The sequence below is a fragment of the Myotis myotis genome, unplaced genomic scaffold (assembly GCF_014108235.1).
Source record: "Myotis myotis isolate mMyoMyo1 unplaced genomic scaffold, mMyoMyo1.p scaffold_m19_p_1, whole genome shotgun sequence".
NCBI lineage: Eukaryota > Metazoa > Chordata > Mammalia > Chiroptera > Vespertilionidae > Myotis > Myotis myotis.
The window spans coordinates 223,069,734-223,095,842 of NW_023416313.1; the positions used below are offsets into that span (position 1 = coordinate 223,069,734).

A 26,109-nucleotide genomic window follows, 5' to 3' on the forward strand; every position below is an offset into this window, starting at 1 on the left:
GACACAACTCGGATCCGTGTCAGTAGGGCATTGAATAAATGTAATATCATATATATATACTAGAGGCCCAGCGCACAAAATTCATGTGTGGGTATAGTCCCTAGGCCTGGCCTGTGATCGGGGCCATCTTCCCCGGCAGCTGGCCCTGCCCCCCACCGCCTACTCTCCCCCTGCCCCCGGCCCCAGTTCCCTGTTTGCCATTGGGCGATTGGAGCCTACTGGCCGGGGGAGGGACCAAGAGGTGGTCAGTGAGCCTCATAGCGACTGGTTGAGCGGTCGTTCTGGTTATTCTGTCAATTTGCATATTACTCTTTATATTTATATGGAGGAATATTACAATTAGAAGGCATGAAGTACTGAAATGCAGCATGGAAGAATCTGAAAAAGCATTATGCTGAGTGAAAGAAGCCAGTTCCAATAGATAACGTCTCCTATGATTTCAAATAAGTTCTAGAATCTCCCAGGATGTTAGAGATGCTGTATGTCTTGATAACAAGGTGGACTACATGAGCATGTATATTTCTCAAAACTCTGGACAGTGACACCTAAGGCCTGTAGACTTCATTTTAAAGGCAATTTCAAATAAGATAGATTTAAAGGTGTTTGTAGAACAAGTTTTTAAAGATTAAAAGCCAATGACCATTTATTTTAAAAAGAAACTTGATTGCAACCACATGGGGTCGTGGGGTTCTGCCTGGCCCCACGCGGCTGCGGCCGAAGGCTCTGCTGAGCCGGCTCTGCCTGTTAGACAGCAGACTAGCCAATGTCCGGGGTGTTAAAGACGGGGCCCCCCCGAGACGAAGCGCTCCTGGGCTTTGAGGTGACTGGGAAGGAGGTGGGTGGGGAGTGGCAGCCTCACGGTGTGCGCCAGGGCCACTGCGGCCGACAGTCCCCCGTGGACCGGTGCCGCCGGCTCTCACCGGGCTCTGGGCCTCAGTGGCTTTCTCTCTCCCGCGCCCCCCGCCTCCCAGGACATCGCCAAGGACGTCCCCAGGGGCGAGGAGTCTCTGAGGCGGCTGGAGGCGCAGGCGGAGGGGGTCATCCGGAACACCTCTCCTCTGGGTGCCGAGAAGATCACCCGGGAACTGGAGGAGATGCGGAGAGTCCTGGAGAAGCTCCGCGGCCTCCGTGAGGAGGAGGAGGGGCGGCTGCGCGGGCTGCTGGCGTCCACGGGCGCCTTTGAGCAGCAGAGGGCGCAGCTGGAGGCCGAGCTGGGAGAGTTCCGGAAGGACCTGCGGCGGCTGGCGGAGGAGGGCCTGCAGCCCGCGGCGAAGGCGGGCACCGAGGACGAGCTGGTGGCCCGCTGGAGACTCTACTCGGTAAGCCACGCGGTCCAGGCGGCTTGGGTGTCGCCCCTTGGAGCTTACCCTCGCGGTGGGAGGATCACGGTGAGCCCTAAACACACTCCGCTTCTCCTGGATCTTGGGGTGTTACCCCACGTTGGGTGTTTGCACCCATTTGCCAGGAGAGTAGACTGAGGCCTGGAGGGATTTTTTTGTCCCCACCATCCTAGGATCCTGTGATGAGTCCGCGGGTAACTGAGACCAGAGGCGCATTGTCTCCGGGCCCGCACGTCCCTGCCTGGAGGTGGATGTGGGTGGGCCTCCTGAGCACGGAGCAGAGTGCTAGGTCAGAGGAAAAGCTCCCAGTTAGAGATGGTGACCAACCCACAGGGGGTCTGGGAGACAAGCAGACATGCCCACCCTGGGGAGGGTGGGCGTGGGTTCCAACTTAGACGTGATGTCCAATCAGAGCCCCCCCCCACACACACACACCCCCATGCACAGGAGGCCTGACTTGTGGACAGAGAGATTTTTAAAATAAAGGTAAACACCTCCCCATTCCTGTTGGTAATATTGACTCAACGGGTTCGCTCAGCGTCAGTTCCGTTCGGGGAACTGTCTGAAAGCAACCCGCCCGCCCAGGCCCCGTCCACTCGCCACTGTCCTGTGTTCTCTCCCCCTAATGCTCGCCCGTAGGCGGAACTCTGCTCCTGGGGGTAGGCACGAGGCACACGTCCTCCAGGGCCCACTCCCCCTCATCTAAGCCCCGTGCCACTGCGATGGCCAACTGCGTGCACAGGGAGTTGTCTCCCGTTAGCACTGGCCGCCTGGCCCCAGGTGGAGGGGTGGTCAGTGGTTAGGGGCGAGGGCTTTGGGATCACACTGCTGGGTTCAAGCCCTGGTTCCTCTCCTTGCCAACGAGATGCCTTCGGGAGAATGACTTTCATCTCAAAGGCGGAACTGGGGTGCTGGTAACAGCCCTCCCCCATGGTTCCTTACGCACTCCGGAAAACAAGAAGTGCTTAGAGCCCTGGCCGGTGTGTCTCAGTGGATAGAGCACCAGCCTGGGGAATGAAGGGTCCTTGGTTCGATTCCGGTCAAGGGCACGTACCTCAGTTGCAGGCTCCTCCCTGGCCCGGGCCCTGGTCAGGGCTCATGCAGGAGGCAACCAATCAATGTGTTTCTCTCACATCGATGCTTCTCTCTGTCTTTTCCTCTCTTCCACTCTCCCTTAAAAAAAAAATCAATGGAAAAATATCCTCGGGTGAGGATTAACAAAAAAATAAAACTCTTAGACGAGGTTCCTTGCATATGAAATGGGGACACGGAGACTTGCCCTCCCGAATCCGTGAGAGGCTCAAGTGAATGAGGCGCCCAGAGCACGCAGCACGGCGTCAGTGTTCCGAGGGATGGCACCTGTGCTGTTAGGTGCTGGCGTTTGTGACAACGCTGGGGGCGGTGATATCATGAGAAAGACCAGCTTGGCGAGAGGCGCGGTGGGGAGGTGCGGGAGCAGTTTCCCCCGGGCCCCCTCCCACCAGCCATGCTCACCGCCCTGAGCACACACCCTGTCCTGTCCCGGAACTCACCACCCCCTTGGGGGGCGTTTGTGCCGCAGGCGACACGGGCGGCGCTGGCCACAGAGGAGCCCCGGGTGGACCGGCTGCAGGCCCAGCTGAGGGAGCTCATCGCCTTCCCCCACGACCTGCAGCAGCTCCCCGACAGCGTCGTCGAGGCCATCCAGGAGTTCCAGAGGTGTGGGGGCTGTGGGGGCCGGGGCGGGACTGGGGGCCGAGGGCGAGGCTGGGGGCCGGGGGCGGGACTCGGGGCCCTCCCTCCCCATCTGAGGCCGCTTCCAGGAGGCGGGCTGCTTTCTCTTGCAACCTGGTAACATGCGTACTTCTCGCACCTCTCAGCGCCCGGCCGTCCAGGGGGTAAGCCTGCTCTGTTTGGTCATGGTCCCTTTTTGTTAAATAAATACATTTTATTGATTTCAGAGAGGAAGGGAGAGGGAGAGAGAGAAACATCAATAATGACAGAGAATCATTGATCGGCTGCCTCCTGCACACCCCCTACTGGGGATGGAGCCCGCAACCCGGGCCTGTGCCCTGACCAGGAATCAAGGCGTGACCTCCCGGTTCATAGGTGGACACTCAGCCACTGAGCCAGGCCGGTCACTATACTAAAATGTAGTATTTTACATTTCACTCCCCAAAAGAGGCCGGCGCTGGCTTCCTCCGTGCGAAGTGGCTCGTTCCCCGCTTCCATCCCGTCTCCCTGTGCAGTTACACGGGCGCTGGGGCCACCGGGCAGTGGCCGAGGGGAGGGCTGCAAGCCTGTGCCAGGGCTGCCTTGTTTCGAGGGCACTGTTATCCAGCGGGCGAGGCCTCTGCGGTGCAGACGCCCCAGCAGCCGGTGCCATAGGAGAGGGACCGCCCGGGCAGCAGCCCAGGGAGCAAGGCAGGCCGGGCTCCCTGGGGTCGGGGCGGAGCGCACTCCTGGACTGACCGTCTCTCCCGCCTGGCTTCCCTCCTCGGCCCTCGCAGCATGAAAGGGCAGAGCGCCCGGCTGCGCAATGCCGCGGGCGTGGAGCTGTGGCGGCGTTTCCAGCGGCCTCTGCAGGATCTGCAGCTGTGGCGGGAGCTGGCCCAGCGGCTCCTGGACGTCACGGCCAGCCTGCCTGACCTGCCCTCCATCCACACCTTCCTGCCGCAGATCGAGGTAAGAGGGAGGGCTGGTCATGAAGCCGGCGGCCACCAGCCAAGTGCGGCACCTGTCACCCTCGCAGGGCGGGCGTGTTCCGGGGCCCTCTGACATCTGGGCGGAGCTCACTGGCCCGGGTCTGGCACAGGAGTCCCGTGTGCCCAGGACATACCAACACGGGAGACAAAGGTCCTGTTCAGAGGCAGATCTGGTGCCTGGGTGACCCCCTTCTACCCGCTACCTCCACCCAGACCCCCCTCCCAGGAAGGCCACAGTCTGAGGTGGGGGAGGGTTGGACTTCTCCAAACCTTTGGGGGCGGACACAATTCAACCCAGGGCCGCTGGTTAAATGCTGCAGCTGAGAAGGGCTGACTTTCCTTGTGTGTCCGCAGTGGGTCCTGCACGCTAAGGGCTCCATAGGCATCGTCTCGTTTAGGCCTCATGACAACCCCACGAGCTGGGGTGTGAGCACCCCTACTTTACAGATGAGGAGACTGAGGCTCAGAACTGCCCAAGGCCTCCCAGCTAGGATATAGTCCAATTCATGGTCATAGCTCCCCAGCCTGCATGCTGAACCCTGTGCTGTTATGTCTGGGTTTGGTGAAAAGGGGGTGCAGGTGACCCCTACCTCCTGAGGCCTGACCTCTGGGTGGTCGATCACAAAGCGCATGCCCTCATCCGCAGGATACGCACGCGTGTTTATGTGTCAGCCATGTTTATGCTGCTCTCCCTCCAGAGACTCCCGTGGCCCTTCCAGGGAGGTTGTGAGAGCTGCCTCCTCTGAGGAGCCTTCCAGGATTTCCCCACCCAGGAAATCCACTCCTGCCCTGAACACCCACTCAGTTGAAACTTTAGGAAAACACTCACTGTCAGCCTGGCTTGCAATTACCTGCCTGGGTTGGGCTTTGTTCTCCCTGTCCCAGCCCTGTGCCTCGCTCAGTGTCTCAGTAACATCCTCAGGTAAAAATGGAAGGACGCTGGCCTGCTGACAACAAGGCCCCTGGCCTCTAGGACTCTGGGCCTTACCCCAAACAACTGGCTAATCAGCAGGAGCCTGAGGCTTGGCAAGGGCTTAGGGCAGGAAGAGTGAGTGTAGCTGGGAATGTGGTCAGGGCAGGCTTCCTGGAGGAGGAGGCTGGGCAGAGGTCAGGCTGTGTGGGAGCAGCTGCCCATTACAAGGAGGCCTCTGAGTCCCATTAGGTCCTCTCTGCCTGGTGAGCTCCTATGTATCAGGACTCCATTCAGGTGCCACCTCCTCTGGGGAGCCGTCCTGAATTCCCCCTGGTTGTGCTCCCATAGGCCCTTAGCCCCCTCAGAATGTCCTCCAGACCACCTGGGGGTGGCCCAGGTGTTGGTGAAGGAATCACTGGGTAGAGGATCAGACTGGTTTGGTTGGGTTTGGCTGCAGTGAGGACAGTGGCAGTGGGAATGGAGAGACAGATTTCCAAAACATGCAGGTCGGGTGACAGCTTACTCTATGTTACAAACTAGAGGTCTAGTGCACGAAATTTGTGCACTGGGGGCGGGGTTCCCTCAGCCCAGCCTGTGCCCTCTCACAGTCCAGGAGCCCCGCGATGGATTGCCCTAAAGAGGTAGGCTCTGCCCACCTGGCTGGGGCTCCGTGCTGGGCCTCCCTCTTTGGGGCAATCGTGGAGCCCCCCAATTGATCAATCGCCCTGCTGGCTGGTGGCTTGGGCCTCCTCTGCAGGGCAATCATGGGGCGATGGCCAGGCCCGTGACCAGTCGCATCGCACCTGCCTTGGCTGGCCTGGCGCAGGTGGGTGTCATAGTGAAGTCGTCCAGATGGACATTCCACTGTTCGGCATTGGGTCGATCTGCATATTACGCTTTTATTATTATAGATACTTGCTGAGCATCTGCTGATGAGGGTGCTCAGCTTTGATAATAAGATGGGTGTGTGGGGTGAGAGGAACCCAGTTGACCCTGAAATTCAGGCCTCCCTCGCTCATTCCTGCCGGCCTGTTTCTTCGGTTTGCTGCTGCCTCAGAGCCCGGGCGGTCGCAGCAAACAGGTGCGCTCCCGGCGCGGGTGCCCGGCTCCGCTGCCCGCCCTGCCCGTGGCTGACACAGCCTGTCTCTGCAGGCGGCCCTGGCCGAGAGCTCCCGCCTGAAGCAGCAGCTGACCATGCTGCCGCTGAAGACAGACCTGCTGGGCAGTGTCTTCGGCCAGGACAGAGCCACGGCCCTCCTGGAGCAGGTGACGAGCTCCGTGCGGGACAGGGACCTGCTCCACAACAGCCTCCTGCAGAGGAAAAGCAAGCTGCAGGTGAGCGCCGAGGGCGGCCACCCTTCCCGGCGGCAGCCGCGTTCGGACCTGAGCCCCAGCACGTGCACTGTGCGCCCCGCGCACATCCCTTTGCCCCAACCTAGGGCTCCTCGTCTATCGACTGGGGGGGATGATTGTGTGGTTGTTCTGATTAGTCTATGGCCGCCTCTCTGCCCCTGATCCTGCCCTCCGGTCCCCTCGCTGCACTGCAGTCACTGAACTGCCTTCCGCAGGGACTGGGGTGTCCAATGAGAAAATGCAGGAAAAAATGTGAGCTTTTGACACCTGGTGAACTGGAAGCTGTTCTTATTAGGGACACGTTTCCAAATGACTGCACTGAATCACAGATGCAATGTGGCACGCTGCAGACAGGTTATTCTCTCTGCACATGTTTGCTGCGCCTCTGATGGTGATGATGGTGATGGTGATGATGATGGTGATGATGGTAATGGTGATGGTGATGATGGTAATGGTGATGGTGATGATGGTGATGGTGATGATGATGGTGATGATGGTAATGGTGATGGTGATGATGGTGATGGTGATGATGATGGTGATGATGGTAATGGTGATGGTGATGATGCTGATGATGGTGATGATGGTGATGATGATGATGATGGTGATGATGCTGATGATGGTGATGATGGTGATGATGGTGATGATGGTGATGGTGATGATGATGATGATGATGGTGATGGTGATGATGGTGATGATGGTGATGATGATGATGATGCTGATGATGGTGATGATGGTGATGATGGTGATGATAGTGATGATGGTGATGGTGATGGTGATGATGATGATGATGATGATGATGGTGATGATGGTGATGATGGTGATGATGGTCATGGTGGTGATGGTGGTGGTGGTGGTGGTGGTGATGATGGTGATGGTGATGATGGTGATGATGTTGGTGATAAAGGTGATGGTGGTGATGATGATGGTGATGATGGTGATGGTGAGATGGTGGTGATAACTGTGGTCTGTGAGGCACTGACAGGGCCGGGCACATGCTGAGAACTGCACATCTGTGATCTCACTGACCCCAGTAACGAACATTCTAGGGTTTGCAAGGCAGACGCTCTCTGCTGCAGCTCTCAACTCTGCCACTGCGGCAAGAGAGCAGCTGCAAAGGAGTGGGCATGGCTGTGTCCCAGTAAAACTTTATTAACAAACAGACCTCTGGGGGGACTAGGGTGTGGGTAGAGATGTAGTCTGCCGACCTCTGTGCGGTGGGCAGAGCTGTGTGTGAGGGCGCTATGGTGACCCTGGGGAGGGCGCTCAGCCCCCTCGAGCTCTGGGAAGGCTTCTTGGAGGCGGCGCCGCCTGAGTGAGTGTGAGCGGCCCCGGAGAAAGCAGCTGGGCTGGGAGGAAAGTGCCCCACTTTGTGCTGCCCGTTCTGTGTCCCCAGAGCCTGCTTGCTCAGCACAAAGACTTCGGGGCTGCCATCGAGCCCTTGCAGAGGACGCTCTCGGACCTCCAGACCAGGGCCCGAGCCGAGAATGGGCTTCAGCGGGACCTTCCTGGGAAACAGGCCCAGCTGTCGAGGCTGCAGGTGAGGGGTCTGCGGGGCTTGGGTCGCCTCTTCAGGTGCTCCGAGCACCAGGAGGCAGCCCCTCCTTAGAAACCGGCCAAGCAGCGCCGGCCCCAGCCGCACACTAGACCCTCGCTGCACCCTGACCTTTCACCTCGGCTGATTTCCTGGGGGTTCCTGGCCTCGCAGGGCCCTCAGCGCCTCCAGACTGCTGACTCTCCAGCTTCCAAGACGATAAGCTGCCTTTCTGCTTACTCCGCGGTTCCAAAGTCCCACACTGGCCGTGTTTTTAAAGTTGCTTTGCTAAGTGTTCCTGTGAGTGCAGAGGCCCCCAGTTAAATAAACCTACTGGCTCTGAGAGGGAACGTTCTGAACCACACGGGGTCGTCCCTCGGCGCTGGTGACCACTGTCGCTGGGTGAGGAGCTGCTGGCTCCTAACGAGTACCTTTGAACCCAAGCACAGCTCATGTGCAAGTTGCGAGTGCTCTTGGGAAGGTGTTACAAGTGGTGCGTGTGGGGCTTTCCAGCCAGAGCTGGGGTGGATTCTTCATAACGCGGGCTGGCCGCCAGTGAGAGTCCAGATGGGAGTTTGTATTCTCATGGTGCCTCAGAATATTTCCATCGCATTAAAACTCTCACCGGTCCTGAGAGTGGGCCACCAGATGGCCATGAGGTGCAGCCGCAGGAGTTGGGGAGCCCCACCCTCTGAGACCCTCCACCGCGTCCCACTCAGAGTCCCCCCACCCTGATCAGCACCCCTGCGAGAGGCAGGAAGGTCAGCCCCCTCATTGCTTCCTGTGCTGCAGGGGCTGCAGGAAGAGGGGCTGGACCTGGGCGTGCAGGTGGAGGCCACCAGGCCTTTCATCCAGGGGAACCCCAACCACCAGCACAGAATGGACCAGCTTTCCGCCGACTGCCAGGCCCTGCAGCGGTCCCTGGAGGTAAGGGCCGTGCAGACACCGGCCTGGACCTGACCCTCCCCGAGCCTCCCCTCTTCTTCCTCCCTCCTGCCAGTGCTTCTTTTCCTTTCTCTTGTCCTTCTTCCCTCCCTCACCTACTCATCAGACCATCATTGAGCGCCTCCTGTATGCCAGGCAGTGATCAGGGCCCTAGGCAAGGGCAGCTGAGCCAGCGGGCAAGGCCCCTGTTCTCCCGGGTGACGTTCCAGGGGGTAGATGGACAGAGTGGGCAGCCAACAAGTAAACGTACAATTCCGCCTGGGCCGGGGCCAAAGAGCAGGGCACCGTGCAGGTGCTCCCCGAAGCCCAGCGGGCAGTGGCCCACACGTTTGCTGCCCTAGGGTGAGGTTGAAAGGTGCACCTGGTGGCCTGGCGCCGTGCCTGCAGTGCCCTCTAGTGGCCGCCTGGGTCATTCTGGTGCTACGGAGGGCTGACTCCCTTGTGAGCGGTGGGAGTGGGGATTGAGGTCCTTCAACATCCCCCTGAGGACACGTTCCAATGCATGCGGGCTGCAGCCACCCCCTGACCCCCATGCAGATGGAGCCCCGGGTCTGCATTTGTCACCTGGGCCCCAGGAGCGCACAGCCGGCCCTCAGGCTGCCTCACTCAGGAAAAGTCTGAGGGTTCCCCACCCTACGGCTGACATGCGCTCATTAATAACAAGTGTTCCTAACAGCCTCCTCGCAGTCCTGAGACTCACAGATAGTGTCAGCAGCCACACCACTTAACACTTTAATATAATGCCCTTTCTACAGTAGGAAATGTAAATAAAAGGAACGTAATTATTAGAAAAAATAGTGTCTTTCAAAATGTAAGTGGCCGCAGTGGCCACACCAAGGCGGGAGGAGGCGGGCAGTGCGCCCTCCCCAGGGGGCGGCCTCCGGTGCCTCCAGCCGCGAGGTTTTCTGGGAGGCGAACAACCCCATGTGCGGTCCTCCATCCGCTTACGGAGCAGCGCATTCCCGCGCAGTCCATATGGTCGTTAAAGCTCCCAACGTCTCTTCGTGTTTGTGTGGTAACTGGAGGCAGATTCTAAGCTCAGGCCGCAATAAACGTGGGTGTGGGCAGGGCCTGAGAGGACCCTCCACGCCCCACATTCCCACTGTCTCTGCTGGCACCCACCCCGTCACCAGCAGGGCAACCCAAACCCCCCTGAGATTTGGGAAATACAGCCCTACCCATCTAGGCCCCCGGTCTGCATGAGGGCTGAGGTCTAGATGGATTCATTTCACTCCATTTACTAAGTTAGCAGCTACTGGTCCCCAGGTTGAGGCAGGGGGCGTAGGGAAATAAGAACCACTGACCCCACCCCTTTAGGTGCCACAGAGCCCATAGACGCAGCAAACTTCAGCTTTATAATGAAAAAAACACGTGTTTTTATTGATTTCAGCGAGAGGAAGGGAGAGGGAGGGAGGGAGAGAAACATCAATGATGAGCGAGAATCATCCATCGGCTGCCTCCTGCACGGCCCCTACTGGGGATCGAGCCCGCAACACGGGTGTGTGTCCTGACAGGGAATCAAAACGTGACCTCCTGGTTCCTGGGTCGATGCTCAACCACGGAGCCATGCCGGCCAGGCAGCAAACTTCAGCTTTCATGCCCACAGCCAGTAATGGGCTCAGGCCTCGCCATCTTTTTATTCAGTTTGGCGTCTACCTATAGCCCTTAGGCAGGCAAGTTCCAGTAACAGGCAGACTATCTTATCAGTGAGGATTTATATGACTGTCTGGTGGGGAAGTTGCTTCAGCTACCATTGTTTCGACTAAACAGTGGGTTCATAGCCCTGACCTTTGCCAGGGCTCAAGGGTCACCAGCCTCCCGGCTCCTTGTTCACACCTCTCTGCCAGTGAAGGCAATGGGCGGCTTCCCACAATTCCTCTTGGTGAAGAGTGTTCGCTTTGCTGGGTGTGTACCCAGGGGTGAAAGGGTCGCGTCCCAGGGCTGCCATGTTCCGGGTAGGAGCTGTGGACCCACCATTTTCACAAGTGGCTGTGCCGATGCACCCACATGGGGTGGACAGGAGATCCGGTTGCCCCAGACTCTGAGCGGGAAAGCGAGACAGGCTCCAAGCCCTTTTCGCCAGAAGCTGTCTTCCGGGCCCATGCCTTGCACCATGTAGAGGGCGGACCCGCGCCCTGGTCCCTGCTGGGTCGGGGGCCCTAAAGGGGAGCACACCCCGGGGCCCGGGCAGGCCTGGGGGCCCAGGTCTCGGCCTCAGCCAGCACTCAGGCGCCCTGGCCCCGGCTGTGCCGCAGGACCTGGTGGACGGCAGCCAGCGGAGCACACGGGAGCACTGCGCCTTCAGCCACGAGCTCCTGCAGCTGCAGCAGTGGGTGGCCGTGGTCACGCAGAAGCTGGAGTCCTACCTGGGGGACACGGGCCCCTGGGATGCCCAGGCCCGCGAGGCCGAAGTCCAGGTGAGATGGCTTTCCCTGCGGAGATGGTGCACCCCCCAGGCAGGTCGGGAGGCCAAAGCACCCACACTGGGAGCGGAGACCGCCAGGACTTACTGTGTGTGTGTGTGTGTGTGTGTGTACACAGGGGCTGCTGGCGGAATTCCCCGAGAAGGAGGCCCAGCTGCCCCTGGTCGAAGCGCACGGCCGGCTGGTGATGGAAAAGTCCTCCCCGGAAGGGGCTGCCGAGGTCCAGGAGGAGCTGGCGGAGCTGGCGGGGGCGTGGCGGGCCCTGAGGCTGCTGGAGCAAAGCCTGCTGAGGTGAGGGGCCTCCTGGCCCTCGGCCTGGTCTGGGACAGCACCCCTCCCCACAGCGCGGAGCTCAGTGGTGCCGTGGGACAGGGGCCGGGGTTCTGCCTGTGGCAGGCGTGGCACCAGGGGCCTGGGCATCTCCCAGCTGGCCCAGCTGGCATTCTGGAGGTCCAGAAGAGCAGGGAGCTGCCCCAGCTGGGAGTGAGCCTCCAGCCCGCCCCCCCCCGCCCCGGGCTCGGGCCGCACCCCCATCACCGGGCACCTGCACCCCACCCCGTCACCGTGAGGGGGTCTCAGCACCCTCATCACTGGGCACCTGCACCCCACCCCCATCACCGTGAAGGGGTCTCAGCACCCCCATCACTGGGCACCTGCACCCCACCCCCATCACCGTGAAGGGGTCTCAGCACCCCCATCACTGGGCACCTGCACCCCACCCCCATCACTGTGAGGGGGTCTCAGCACCCCCATCACTGGGCACCTGCACCCACCCTGTCACCGTGAGGGGTCTCAGCACCCCCATCACTGGGCACCTGCTCCCCCATCACTGTGAGGGGTCTCAGTAGGTGAGTCCCCTCCCGGGTCCGGCGTTGACGGCTGGTTTGTTTCCTCAGCCTCATCAGAAACCGGCAGCTGCAGAGGCTGGACGTGGACTCCGGGAAGACCCCGATTTTCACCAACAACATCCCGAAGAGGGGCTTTGTCCTCACCCCCACGGGGCCCCTCTCCAGGCGGCACCGGCAGGTGAGTCTGGCAGGGCTTCCAGGAGGAGGGGCCAGATCCCAGGCCAGTGATGGGGGCGGGGGAGGATCTCCGGCAAAGCCCCCCAACCGGGGCCACAGGCTTCGCTCGGGAGTGGGCCCCATCCGGTCTCGGTCAGCCGGCCCTGCGTGTCACAGGCGTCCCTCAGGCCACTGGACAGACGGACTCAGAGACCCCAGACCCAGGCCCTGGGGAAGGCCCCGGGCTCCCCTGGACAGACACGCCCTCGCCCCTCAGAAACACCGTCCCCCGCAGGGAGGAGAGGCCAGGGGTCAGCGCTTCCCACCGAGCCCAGGCTGCAAACTGAAACCACAGAGGGTGGGCAGGTTTTGGTGCCGTGAGTTGTATTTTGTAGAAAGAACTAAGCTCCCTGCCCTGTATCAGCCGTCCTGTCCCCCAGATGCCTTCACAAAAGGCAGCGCATTGGCGAGAAGCTAGCGCAGTGAAGAGAAACTCACTCTTCAAAGCCAGCGTCACCCCATCCATCCTGTTCTCCGCCCGCGAGGCACTGATGGGGTGTTACCGCTCGGAGCTGTGCCGGGGCTGGGACCCAGCTGGGAACCACCCAGAAACCCTTCCCCCCAGCAGAGCCTGGAGCCCAGCGCAGGGCCATGCCCGCTGTGCCTGCACCTGATCGCTGCTTACCATGCGGGCTCTGACTCAGGAGGTCTGGGGGCCCCGAGCCTGCTGTCTGCAAGCCCCTCGGAGCACCCCGTGAGAGATGAGGCAGTGGGAACCACAGGCCATGAAATCGGGGTTTCCAGAAAGCGGGGTGCGATGGCAGAGGGGCCATGGGCTGTGGGGCCTGCAGAGAGGCCGTGACCCGGGGCTGGGCCAGGGCAGCCCTCCCAGAGGAAAATGCGAGGGGACCATGGAGGCAGGGAGTGGGGGGAGGGGGGGCGGGGGGCGGGGTTGTTCCTTGCAGAGGAGGCATGTGTGCAAAACCCCAAGAAAGTGCAGGGCCAGGTGCCAGGCAGGTCTGAGCGCTCGGGCTGGAGAACGGGCAGGTGGGACGAGCCGCAGACAGGCAGAGCCGCCCCGAGGCCTTGGGCCACATCGAGGCGTGTGAGAAGCCACTGGGTGCACAAGGGAGGGCTCAGCCGAGTGACGGCAGGAGAGAGCCCACTCCGGCCGCAGAGCCGCGGGGGCAAAGGGCCGGCGGGTAACCCAGCCTACCAGCGTCCTGGTCGGGTGGTGGGGCTGCCACAGGGGGGCCGGGGGCCGAGGAATGTCCCGGACCCTCCACACTGCGGCCACGCTGAGCAGACACTCCTTGCCCCCAGGCCTCTCGCATCCCCGTGGGCATCCTCGTGCCCGCCCTCCGCCCGGTGGGATCCCAGGACACGAGGCCGGAAAGCTGGGTTCCCCGCTGATGCTTTGGCCTCGCTGTCACTCCGGCAGGCAGACCCGCGCCAGGAAGCAGGAGGCGGCCCCGAGGGCTTCCCCCAGCTCCTGGGTGACTTCGAGCGGTGGCTGCAGGTGGAGAACGCCAAGCTGGTGAGAGTCATCGCCATGAGAACCGCCACGGCCGAGGCCGCCAGGGCCAGAGAGACGAAGCTGCAGGTGCGTGCCAGGAAAGGCCCCTTTCTGAGGGGCGGCACCATGGATGGTTCAAAAAAAAATTCCCATTGATTCCAGAGGAAGGGAGAGAGAAACATCAGTGATGAGAGAGAACCATCGATCGGCTGCCTCGTGCACGCCCCCTACTGGGTATGGAGCTGAAACCTGGACACGTGCCCTGACCAGGAATCAAACCGTGATTTCCAGGTTCACAGGTTGAGGCTCCCCCTCGGGGCCGCGCCAGCCGGGCCGGCAGTGTTTGCCACGACGGAGCCCTTCCTTTTTTCCCACTGAGATTACTTACTTATTTATTTTTGTGAAGCCTCCCCCAGGGCATTTTTCTACTGACTTTTCGAGAAAGAGGTAAGGAGAGGGAGAGACGGAGAGAAACACTGATGTGAGACATACATGTCGATTGGTGGCCTCCACACGCGCTCTCCGACCAGGGCCAGGGATCAAGCCTGCAACCAAGGTACATGCCCCCGACTGGAATCGAACCCGGGACTCTTCCGTCCACAGGCGATCGGCTCTCCCCTGAGCCAAACCAGCCAGGGCCCTAGGGAGCTCTTCAAAACAAGGAGCACGTACCTCGTCGTGAGCTGTCCTTGCCTGTGCGTGCGTAATGGTCGTTGAGCTTGTCTGGCTGAAGCATTTCAGGAGAAGCATTCATCCTCTGTTCAGCCTGCCCCGTCCTGCCCGGCTGAGGAAACATGCCCCAGTCGCCGCTGCGGGGTCTCCGAGCCCTGGCTACACACAGAGCCTCCCGCAGCCGGGGGCTCCACGCAGCAGCTCCGTTTCGCTCCTGGCTCTGAGGGCCGGCGGTTCGGGCGGGCTCGGCTGGCAGTCTCCCACCACAAATCTTTCTCTTTCGCTCCCGCGTGGAGTTAGCCGCTACGCCTTGCTTGGTTCCTGGGGATTTTTTGCTTCTGTCCCTCTCACGCCCCCTGTCTAATCTGGGCACGTACCTTCTGGACCTGAGTTACGGGCCTCGGGCGTCCCCGCGGAAGAGGGACTGGTCGCCGGGCCTCCACCGCCGCGGGGCCCCGACTCTGACCTTTCCCTCCACGGCCCCGAGGGGCTGCCCGCAGCCTGCGCTTTCACCGCGGTCCCTCCAGCCTGGCCAGCGGCCTGTTGGCAAAGCAGCCTGCACGCTGGGCCGCCTTCCCTGGTTTTTCCTTGGCCTGGTTGTAGCCCCATGGGCTCCTTGCTGGCTCTTTAGCGCCTTTATTTTAATTTTTGTCATCAAACCTCCCATTTCTGTCATTTTCCCCGGCACCGTCCTGCGCCTGTAATGCCTTTCAGATGTTTTGGATGTGCGGCCCTCTTTCCTAGTTGTGAGCGGTTTGGGCCGATGGCCTGGTTGACCATGGCAGGCAGTCCTTCCCGCCCGCCCCTTCCTCCTGCTCAGTCACTCCTCTCTCTTCCTGCCGCCCCCCCCCCCGCCCCCCCAGTTCCATCCAGATCAGAGACGGCCTGGGGTTCCCCCGGTGGACCCTCCTGTCTGTGGAGAGCTCACATCCCCGAGGCTCTGAGGAGATAGGCAGACGCGGACCCCGGCTCCTGGGATTCCCGCCCGGAGCCCCACATTCACACCGCTTCCCAGGGACCCCGCGGACCGAAGGGGCCCCCCTGCGGGACACAGCGGTAGATTTGGGAGGAAAATCCCTGTTTGGACATCACTCTGCCAGGCCTAGGCTGAAGGAAGGGGGTCCGCAGTGGCAGCTTTGATGGCGGTGACGCGAATGTGAGGGCGGGAGGTGACCGGACGGCCAGCAGTGCTGACCCTGTCCTGCAGGCGCCCGCTCTGCTACGCGGCAGACAGCAATGGCAGAGTCTGGCTGAAGCATTTTAGGAGAAGCCCGCTTTCCCCAGTAGGATTCTCATTCAATGGCTCTGTCAGCCCAAGTGGAATGCGATTGGCTGCTCCTTGCCGGCCAGGCGAGCGTCTGGGCCATTGGAAGGTGCCCTTGACGTGGTCCTTTCCCCGCAGGAGCTGGAGGCTCGGGTCCCTGAAGGCCAGCATCTCTTCGAGGACCTCCTCCGTCTGGGGCCGGCGAGGGGCGCCTCGGAGGAGCTGGAGGACCTGCGCTACCGCTGGATGCTGTACAAGTCCAAGCTCAAGGACTCCGGGCAACTGCTGGTGGGTGCAGGCGGGCAGGTCCCAGCCTGGGGGTGGGACTGCGGCCGAGCCACGCTCACCGGGGAAACCTGGGCCACATCCACCCGCCCTGTGCCTCCAGGGACCAGACTGAGGGGACCGCGCGGTGGGAGGGAGGGAGGAGACTCCCAGGTCCCGGGCGCTGGATGGCAAGATGCCATTCATTCACCCTGTGAGGCCACCCTGTGAGGCCGGCTCCAGTAACAGCAGCCGTGACCGTGACCTCACAGTTAAGGTCTGAGCAGCGCTGTGCTGCCTCGTGAGCTGCAACCTTTACGCCAGCGGTTCTCAACCTTGGCTGCACATGAGAATCCCCTGGGAATCTTTCAAAAATCCTGATTTCTGGGCCTCATCCTCTGCTGGGGTTCAACCCCAGCAGGTCCAGGGGTCCCCAAAGGTGTGGACGGAGTCAGCAAAGAAGGAATGACACGGAGACAGCGTTCAGTTGATCAGCAGCCTAGCCAGGATCTCTAGCCAAGTTCTGGTCAGCATCTCCAGCGAAGTTCTGGTTAGGATCTCCAGCCAGGTTCTGTGGCCATGTTCTCTTGCTAGGTTCTCCAGGCAGGTTCTGTAGCCATATTCCCTGGCTAGGTTCTCCAGCCAGGTTCTGTCCAGGTTCTCCAGCCAGGTTCAGTCACCAGGTTCTAGTCAGGTTCTCTTGCCAATTTCTGTAGTCAGGTTCAGTCCAGGATCTTTTGCCATGTTCTCTCCAGCGAAGTTCTTCTGTCTCTAGGTTCTGTGTAGGTTCTGTCTTCTTAGTTCTGTGTTCTAAGCTCTGTATTCTAAGTTCTGTGTTCTAAGTTCTGTGTTCTCAGTTCTGTCTGTGTTCTAAGTTCTGACTCTTGCTGTCTAGTTACAACTGTATTTATACCAGTTGATTCAATCCTATCAATCTCTATTACAAAGGTTAGGGCGTTTCTTATCTCCATTATGTAGCTTAAGCATGATTGTTCATAGTTAAAGTGATTAATTACCCGCCTGGCACTTAGTTGAGAGGTTTTATTCCCTCCCTAACTTCAGGGGAAAATCCCTACCTGGGGAAACAACCTTTCTCAGAGACCTTGGTTAAAACACATAGTGCCAAGAAGGTGAGCAAACATATTAAGAACAGTATGCCATATATGCCAGGTCCCTTGAAACAGCAAGCATGGACCGGCTCCCGGCAATCCTCCGGAAATTCTGTTTCTTTGTTCCTCATGTTGTGGCCCCACCCCATCACAAAGAAACAGAATTTCCGGAGGATGAGGCCCAGAAATCAGGATTTTAAAAAGATGCCCAGGGGATTCTAATGTGCAGCCCAGGTTGAGAACCACTGCTTTACGCCATCATCCTGTCAGTCCTCCCAGCAGCCTCTGCCCAGGGAATTGTGTCTGCAGTCCCCCGAGGGGCACTGACACCCTGAGAATTCACACTCGCCCGCAGTCCCGGGGCTTGTGAGCGCAGAGCCGCACTGGCACACACCAGCGGGGGAGGCCTGGGCCCGGCGGCGCCGGCACCACCCGCCCTGGGACTCCGAGCGAGCGAGCATCTTCCCGCTGCAGCCCCGCGTCTCCTCTGGAGGAGCACTGATAGCTTCACCAGAGCCGTGACGACGTGCGACGGCTCGCAGCAGCCCTGTGGGGAGGACTGCTAGGATTCCCTGAGCACCAGCGGTGAGGAGACAGGCTTGGAGCTGAGCTGAGCTGAGCAGAGCAGGGGGCGGCTGAGATGTTTCTGAGGGTCCCGGCTGCCCTCGGACCCCGGACCCCACCTCTGACGCGCCCCCTTTGCTGGCCCCACAGTGGCTGAATCGGCCACTAGGTGTCAGCCCAGCCCCAGCCGGTGGCCCTGCCGCCAGCCTCGCCCAGGCGTCCCAGACAGTCCCACCTGGGCCCGGAGTGCGTTAAAAAGCTCATTAAATCGAATCACCTGCTGGCTCAGCCTGTCCAGATGACCGGGAGTTTTAAAGAAACGCTCCCCTGACAAAATGAATATTCCATTATGGGCTCTGCTGGGATTTAAGTTTCACTCACTTAACTTTTTTTCCCTTTTCCTCTCCTTCCCTAAAATAACAGACGCAGAGTTCTGCAGGGCAGCCCGCTGGATTCCAGAAGGTATGGCGCCCGCCATCTGCTCCCCACGCGGGAGGGTGGGTGGGCCGGGGGCTGGGCTGGGCCTCCTGGGCCTCCTGGAAGGTTCTGTGAGGAGTGAACATTGATGCAGGACCAGCTCTGGGCTGCCCGTGCTGGGCCCCAGGCCCTCACTCTCAGAAGCCCTGGGGGAGCAGAGTGGCCTGAGCTGTGACAGGCACAGGGTGGCAGGGACCCTAGAGTCTCCCCCCCCCCCCCAGGACGAGGTGACAAGGGAACAAGGATGCTCTTAATAATCCTGCTGGGACAGCAGGGGTCAGCCCGGGCCCTTCTGAACTGGGCTACGTGGCCACCTGAAGGGTAGACAGGTTTTGGGGCTCAGTGGGGGACAGGAGAGGAAGGGGGGTGCCTTTCATATTGGACCAGGCAGGTGTTACCACTTAGGTCCCCCGAGGTGCGCTCAGGGACACTCCCGTGGGCGTACAGGTCAAAGCAATAACAATAACGGCGGAGATCATCATGATAACAAGTACTGTTACTCCAGATGCCACCCCCTGGCAGCCACTGTGTGCGGGCAGTGTGATAACTGCTGGCCGGGTGTTTAGGGGACGTCCGGCCACCCCAGGGCACCCTCACCCCCACTCTCTGCAGGGAGGGGGCGGGGTTGGAGGCTGTGCAGGAGCCTCTGCCTCCAAAGCCGTCTTCACCTCTCACATCCGCCAAGAAAGCGCCTGGGCCTGGTGGGCCCGCTTCTAGGAAGCCGGCTGTACCCCATGTCCCAGGCGCCTTTCCCAGGGGAGCAGGTGGGTTCCTGCCAAGCCTGGCCCAGGGGACGAGCCTCCGGCCTGCTGCTCCGAGAGCTCTGGGTCCTCGAGGCCGCGTGTCACGGAGCCTGTGTCTGGATGCTTTGCACACGGGGCGTCTCCTCAGTCTCCCGAGGGTGCTCAGGTCTTCCTGCTTTGGAAGAGGGGGTGTCGCCCGGACTGGGTGGGACCATCATGAGGCCGAGCTTGTGCTCTGGGCCCCATGCTGCTCAGCACTGTGGCCTGGAACAAGTTGCTTCGCCTCTTGGGGCTCACTGTCCCCATCTGTAAAATGGAACTGTTAACGCTGGCCTGGTTTTGAAGGTCACGGAATGCAGTCTGTAGGAGTTCTTTACAGAGCAAGGCCCCTCCCCCGCCCCCAGTTTAGGGTAACAAATAGCCTCCTTATGAAACAGAGAGGCAGGGAGGGGCTTGGGGAAGGACCAGTGTCCAGCCTGGTGGCTCCTAGGGGGACACGGGGGACATGGGGCCAGGCCTCTAGGCTGCCTCTAGCGCTCACACACTAAGCCCCTCGCTGGGTGGGAGTCCTCATCTATCCAGCTCCCGGGCGGGGGTCCGCGGGGAGCCATGTCTGGGGCCCCTGGGGCCGCGCTCCCGTAAGTGCTCGCTAAACATTTCCGTGAAGGGGCCTCTTGGTGGCCGACTCCAGCCTCCAGCGCGGCTCGGGTGCCCCGCCACCTGTGGTCAGGATAGTGTGCGCAGCCTGTGTTTATCTGCTCTCTCCTCCTTCATTCACTTATTCGTGTCACACGCATTTGCTGAGCGCTGACTTTGTCCCGAGCACTGCTGAAGGCACTTGAGACCCAGCGAATGCGGAACGAAGCCCTGCGCTGGCCGGCTGTGCGTGCTGGCCGGGCGGAGAGGGTGGGGGGAGGGGGTGCACGTGTCCAGCTGGTCTGCTGAGCACAGCGGCCAGGCTCTGGGTCAGGCAGCTTCGAAAGGCAGCAGCGGCTTGGGGTCTGGTTACAAATATATTTTTATTGATTTCAGAGAGGAAGGGAGAGGGAGAGAGAGATGGAAACATCAATGATGAGAAAGAATCATGGATCGGCTACCTCCTGCTCACCCCACACTGGGGATCGAGCCCACAACTCGGGCATGTGCCCTGCCTGGGAATCGAAACTGACCTCTGGGTTCATAGGTTGACACTCAACCACTGAGCCACGCCAGCCGGGCACGGCCTAGGGGTCTTTATAGCTGCAGGGTTGTTGTTTTTATCTATGACTGGCAGATGTGGGGCACAGTTTCATGGGATATGCAAAGCAGGCAGGCTCTAAATGGCCCCCCAAATCTGCTGCCCTGGGCGACATTAAAACAAGCGGCTGTGTGAATGTTTGAATCTGGCGCTGGCTGGCCTGGCCGACAGGTCTCAGCCCACCATGGAGCAGTGAGCACCGGGGGCCCATATGCGGGAGCCTTCGGGGCTCATTTCCATGGCAGCTTGTTTATGCAGCGTTTGGGTCCCTCCCCCAGAGCTTCGGGTTCAGGAGGTCTCGGGTGGCCTGGAGCCTGCACTTCCAGCAAGTTGCCAGGGGGAGCTCAAGCTGCTTCCTTCACAGCTGTGTGCTCGTTACCGGAGTCGGGTGTGTGATCCTTGGAGAGCACTTACCCCGTTTTCCAGTGGAAAAAAAGGAGGGTCCACCGAGCTCATGATGGGAAAATTTCTTGTAACCACCAGCACATAGTAGGTTCTTTTTTTTTTAAGCTTTTATTGATTTCAGAGAGAGGAATGATTGAGAGAGAATCATTGATTGGCTGCCTCCCACACGCCCCCTACTGGGAATCGAGCCAGCAACCCCAGCATGTACCCTGACCGAGAATCGAACCTTGACCTCCTGGTTCATGGGTTGATGCTTAACCACTGAGCCACACTAGTCGAACACATAGTAGGTTCTTAATTGCCATGTAAATGTGGGCCCAGGAGACTCCTGCAGACACCGCCCCTGCTTCACTTTCTGTGAACAAAGGGGTCAGTGACACTTCTGTCGGGGGGCCTCCCTGTGGTTTGGCTCTGGTGCTCCCGTTGCTGGCCGGCGTGTGCGCACGTGCGTGCGTGAGGGTGTGTGAGCACGTGCACACATGCACACGCAGCCTGGCAGGGAGGACCCGGCGCTGTCTTCAGAGGCTGTCACCTTGCCAACTTAGAAACGTTGCGCGTATTATTTGTATCCCGAAGGGAAGGGAAACCTGCCCCGAAGCGAATGATTTATGAGCAGTTGCTTTCGCACCTTTTTTCTCTCCGAGTGCCAGGCCATCGGAGGCCCCCGCTGCGTCCAGGGCTGCAGCCTGCTTGTTTGTATAAACAGAATAATTAAGATTTATTAAATTCACAGCTGCCCACACACTTGCCAGCTCAGCCACGAGAAGTTTGGCTGCAGCGTCCAGACACATGAAATGTAATTGCTTTTCAAGTTACAGCGGGGCCGTGAGTCAGCTGAGTTCTGCCCTGGCCCGGGCCGGGGGGGTCGGGGGGGGGCCCGGGGGGCGGGGGGGCGTCCTACCCCAGGCAAACCGTGAGCTGAGGGACCAGGTTCTTCGGTGCTTCGCTTGCCTGGGTGAACGGGTCGGCCTGTGCGCCAGCCTGCGGGCAGGGAGAGCGTTTGCGACTGTGGCTCTGGGATGTAGTCTGGCTCAGTGGGATGTAGATTCAGATGCGGAGGGCCCAAGGGTGGCTTATTTGACCACATTTTATAGTTTTAAGGCTCCTAATTTTTCGCATTCTCACATCTCCCAAATTGGGGTGTCTGATTTCAATCAAGTTCTTCCCGTGAGGATGTGAATTGGCTTCTCTCCACCCCAGGACACTGGCCACCCGAGATTTCTTTACATTAAAATCTCTGCTTGCGGCTTGTGTTTCGTTTTGTTTCTGTGTGGACCACGCTGAGTGTGTAAACGTAGACGGCCAACCTCCGGTAGCTCCAGCCTGTGGTTCAAGTTCACAGGAAAGAGTTTTGTTTCCTGCCCGTTACCACAGCCCTCATCATCACCACCTCCATCATCATCATCCTCACCATTATCATCATTACCACCACCATCATCATCCTCACCACTATCATCATCACCACCACCATCACTACCACCACCATCATCACCATCAACATCATCATCATCACTACCATCCTCATCATACTTACCATCACCACCACCATCATCACCACCAGCACCACTATCATCACCATCATCATCCTCACCACTATCAGCATCACCATCACCATCATCGTCACTACCGTCCTCACCACCATCACCACCACCATCATCATCATCATCATCATTACTACCATCCTCATAATTCTCACCATCATCATCATCATCATCATCACTTGATTATAGCTTCTGGTGTCCTGGAGAGCGAACTTTTGGTTCTACAAGGAGCCAACAGATATATTCTACAATAATAGTACTGCTACTAAGAGCTTATTTACCTTTTAATTGGTGTGCAAATATACGTTGAGTCCTCACCACAACCCGGCAAATGGGGGATGGGCATCACTGTTTTATCCCAATTTTTCAGAGAAGGAAACAGATGCTCAGAGAAGTTGCTAACTCGCCGAGGGTCACCTCGCCAGTGTGTGACAGCCTCTGCCGCGGATCCTAGTCAGCCAGGTGTCCGCGAGCTGGGCCGGCCCTGCACGTGCTGCCTCATGACCGTGGGGCCTCCACTTCCCTGAGCGGCCAGCTCTTGGCCCTGCACTCCCGTGGAGGCACAACCGGCCAGCCCCTCTAGGATTTGGGGTGTCCTTCTGTAGGATGGATGGCGTTGATGATGAAGATGGTGGTGAAGGAGAAGGATAAAGTGAAGTTGACACACATGATGATGAACATGGCGGTGGTGATGATGATGATATGAAGCTAATGGTGATGGTGGCGGTGACTGGTGTAGATGATGATATTAGTGATGCACCATAATAATAATGACAGTAGTTTTAAGTACCCACTATGTTGCAGGCCCTGTCTCATTTATTTCTCACAACAGCTCTGCTGGGTAGGTATCATTATTACCCCTTTTTATAGTTGAGAGACTTGAAGTTTAGAGAAGTTGAGTGACCTTCTCAAGAGTCACGCCTAGGACTCACAGCCAGGCAAAGATTCACATAGTAACTGGCAGAGCCCGTAACTCTATGTGCTTGTTCTTCCTCTCATGCCTCCAATGGTTTGAGAAAACGAGAGATCTTCGTTTCTGGCAACACTGACATTGGGCCCACTTCACAGATGGGAAGACTGAGGCCGTGCGGTCAGAGAGGTGGCCCAGGCCCACTGCTTCCCCCGGCGTCCTCCCCGCCCATTCACACCTGCTCTTAGCACCCCGCCCATTCACACCTGCTCTGTCCGCAGGCCCGGCCGCGGCGAGGACCCGGCGGCTTCCTCCGGAGGGTGTGCTGCGTGGCGCTGCCCCTGCAGCTGCTCCTGCTGCTGCTGCTGCTGCTGCTGCTGCTCCTGCTCCCCGTGGGCGAGGAGGCCCGCAGCTGCACACTGGCCAACAACTTCGCCCGCTCCTTCAGGCTCATGCTCCGCTACAGCGGCCCCCCGCCCACCTAGCCGCGGGGCTCACCGGTGACTTTCTCCTCCGGCCTCCTCAGGACACGGGGACGCTGGACATGGGCAGGTGGACGGCAGAGCTGCCGGGACAAAGACTGTGCGGGTGCTCCCAGCACAGAACGACTTTTTCTACGGTGTTGTCTGTCTATTTATGCTGCACGTGCGCTGGGCGGGACCAGCACCGACGTACAGGACTCTGTGCGCTGCATGTGCAGGCTCGTGCGGACGGTTTCGGGGGAGGATCTGTTCGGGGTGGGGAAAGGGCTGCCCTGGACTGGGGGTCTGCCGTCAGCCCTGGAAACGCAGCATGTCGCTCGGGGTGACCTCCTACCCAGAAGCCCACCCCCAGCCCAGGGCTACTGAGGCCTCTGCTTGGCGTTCGGACGGGCCCGCTCAGGCCCAGTGGCTCCTGTGTTAGGCACCATGACGGAGGACATGCTTGTCTCATTTTCAACTGGACAGAAGCAGAAATGGGGGCGCTCACTGGCAGGCCCAGCGAGGGCAGTGAAGAGTGACCTCCAGGGAGGGCGGGGCCTGGAAGAGCAGCCCGGGAAGGACCAAGGGGCAGGCCGATGGGGCGCCGCGGGCCCCGATGGCACGGACCAGGGCGAGAGTCGCAGTTCCATGGCGCCTGCGTGTCCTGTTCAGGGAGAGACCTCAGGGCTAAGATCTCCGTGGAGCGAGGGGTGCGCCCTGTGAGCAGCCGCCTCCCGTGAGGGAAGATGCCCCCCGCCCCCCGTCACTCTTGGGCTGAGCTGGTCCTGTCCCCCCTGGAGTGGAGGGGAGCCCGTCACACTAGGAAGTGAGGGCCCCAGACAGAGGTGAGGGGTCAGCCTTGCGGCTCAGCCGCCGGAAAGGCTCTCCCTCCTCCTCCCTGGAGGGGCTCTGGACAGAGGCAGATCCTCGGGACCAAGAGTGCCCCCACGTGCCCCTGAAAGGGAGCCAGCTCCGGGCGCCACACCTGGCCCTCCGCCAGGCCTGGGCCGCGGCCCCCCCACCATCTGGGAGGGCCGGCCCTCTCTCTGCTGGGCCCCGAGGCCGGAAACAGGCCCCTTCCTCCCCGGGGACTCCGGGGGCTCCTGAGCGCTATAACTGGATCGTGTTTTCCCTAAATCAACACGAAGCTTTCCTTTCTCAGAGATGCCCAGCGCCCGCGCTTTACCCATCGAGCCGGTCTGCTCAGTTACCCGCAGGCCCAGGGCAGCTCCTCGGGGCTGTGGAGCCAGAAGGCGTGACAGACCCTGGAAGCCCCGGAAGCCGGGGGAAACTGAGGCGCCGGAGCCCTGGCCCCGTGCGATGCCCCCCGCCTCCGCCCGGCACACTGGCCTCCCTTTCTCGCCAGGCCCGGCCTGGGCACAGCTCTCGCCGCTGGACCCGGGGTCCCAGAACCAAAAGGAACCGGACATTCGGGCGCGGGAAGGCGGTGCTGCTGGGAACCGTGCCGGGCCCCCAGCAGAAAGCCCGCTTCGCCGCAGGGAGAAGCCGCCCGCGGGCGACCCTCTGCTGGGTCAGGGCTGCGCCACCCAGACCTCAGTCCAGCAGCCACGCCGGGTGCAGGGGGCCCTGTGCGTCCACCCTAGACGGTCCGAGCTGGCAGGGCCTTCAGTGTCTCCACTGCCCCTCCCCCTTCACAGGGAGAAGGCTGAGGCCCAGAGAGGGGCAGTGACCTACCTGCCTGTGGGCACACAGCAAGGGGGCAAGGTCACCCCGCCCCCAGGGTGCACCCCGCCCCCAGGGGGCACCCTGCCCAGGACGGCCAGGAGCAGGCCCCCCGCCCGCCTTGTCAGTAACTTCCAGAAGCAAGGGCTTTGAGCGGGAACGTGGTGCTTCCGTGTGGAGCGTGTGGGCTGGCGGGCGGGAGTGTCTGTATATTTTGTAAACTTTGATGATGATGCCTTAGTCTGCTTGTTTGCATAACTTTTTCTAAAAAGGAGACCTGATATTTTCATTACTTTATATAAATGCAGTTGTAATGGGATCGAACAACCACTTACTAGTGCTCTAAGTGTAATCTCTTCTGCGCAGAGTGCGTGAGACAATCAGGGTTTTCATGACGTCTGGCTTCCTGAACAAGAGCCGCAAAGGGCCTTACTGTGCCGGGCGGGAAGAGGGGAGTGTCCCTGCTCAGCCCAGCTGTTGGGGGGGGGGGGGAGGACGACAGAGAGAGAAGGAGAGAGAGAGGGAGAGAAAGAGGGAGAGAAAGAGGGAGAGGAGGAGGAAGAGGGGAGTGTCCCTGCTCAGCCCAGCTGTGGGGGGGGGGGGGGCGGGGAGGAGAGAGGGCGACAGAGAGAGAAGGAGAGAGGGAGAGAAAGAGGGGAGAGAAGGGGAGAGAAACACAGGTGAGCATGGTCCACGGTCCAGGCTGCTGGTCACCTGCTGAGCCGTCTCCGGCTCCCGCCCGGTTTGCTGGGCTCTGAGTGGGAAGGACCCGCGGGACCGGGGGGTCTGTGGGGTAAGGGGAGGTGTGGACCCGGGCGCGCGGGCAGGGGCGGAGGGGGCGGCGGCCTCAGAAACAGCCTTCCGTGTGGTGCTGCGGCTCACACGCCTCGTTGGCCTCAATCCCCACACGCTCCGGTGGGTGTTCCTTTCCTCCGTGTCTGAGATGAGGACGCTGGGGCTGAGGGCACAACGCCGCTGGCCCTGCGGACGTGGGGTCTGACCCGGTCCGTCTGTCCTGATTGGCGGAGGGTGCTCCAGGCGCAGCCTCTGCAGCCCGGGCTGGGCCACAG

The 26,109-nt window shown here is 60.2% G+C and overlaps 1 protein-coding gene across 6 annotated transcripts in view; it reads left to right on the forward strand.

Annotated features, from left to right (window-relative positions):
• The window catches only part of SYNE3 (spectrin repeat containing nuclear envelope family member 3), a 68,388-nt gene extending 43,019 nt beyond the window's left edge, over window positions 1–25,369 (forward strand). For 2 of the 6 annotated variants that reach the window (XM_036317869.1, XM_036317899.1), the window contains 13 exons: window positions 972–1,319; window positions 2,902–3,038; window positions 3,830–4,004; window positions 6,090–6,272; window positions 7,684–7,827; window positions 8,614–8,748; window positions 11,022–11,183; window positions 11,308–11,480; window positions 12,086–12,215; window positions 13,632–13,796; window positions 15,784–15,933; window positions 18,006–18,044; window positions 23,177–25,369. In XM_036317869.1, coding sequence (XP_036173762.1) covers window positions 972–1,319; window positions 2,902–3,038; window positions 3,830–4,004; window positions 6,090–6,272; window positions 7,684–7,827; window positions 8,614–8,748; window positions 11,022–11,183; window positions 11,308–11,480; window positions 12,086–12,215; window positions 13,632–13,796; window positions 15,784–15,933; window positions 18,006–18,044; window positions 23,177–23,380 — 2,145 coding nt within the window. In that variant the 3' untranslated portion in view covers window positions 23,381–25,369. Of the gene's footprint in view, window positions 1–971; window positions 1,320–2,901; window positions 3,039–3,829; window positions 4,005–6,089; window positions 6,273–7,683; window positions 7,828–8,613; window positions 8,749–11,021; window positions 11,184–11,307; window positions 11,481–12,085; window positions 12,216–13,516; window positions 13,797–15,783; window positions 15,934–18,005; window positions 18,045–21,603; window positions 21,873–23,176 lie in introns of those variants that run through there. The other 4 variants (XM_036317880.1, XM_036317891.1, XM_036317906.1 and 1 more) reach the window with 4 other exon arrangements.
• Window positions 25,370–26,109: the final 740 nt, after the last annotated feature.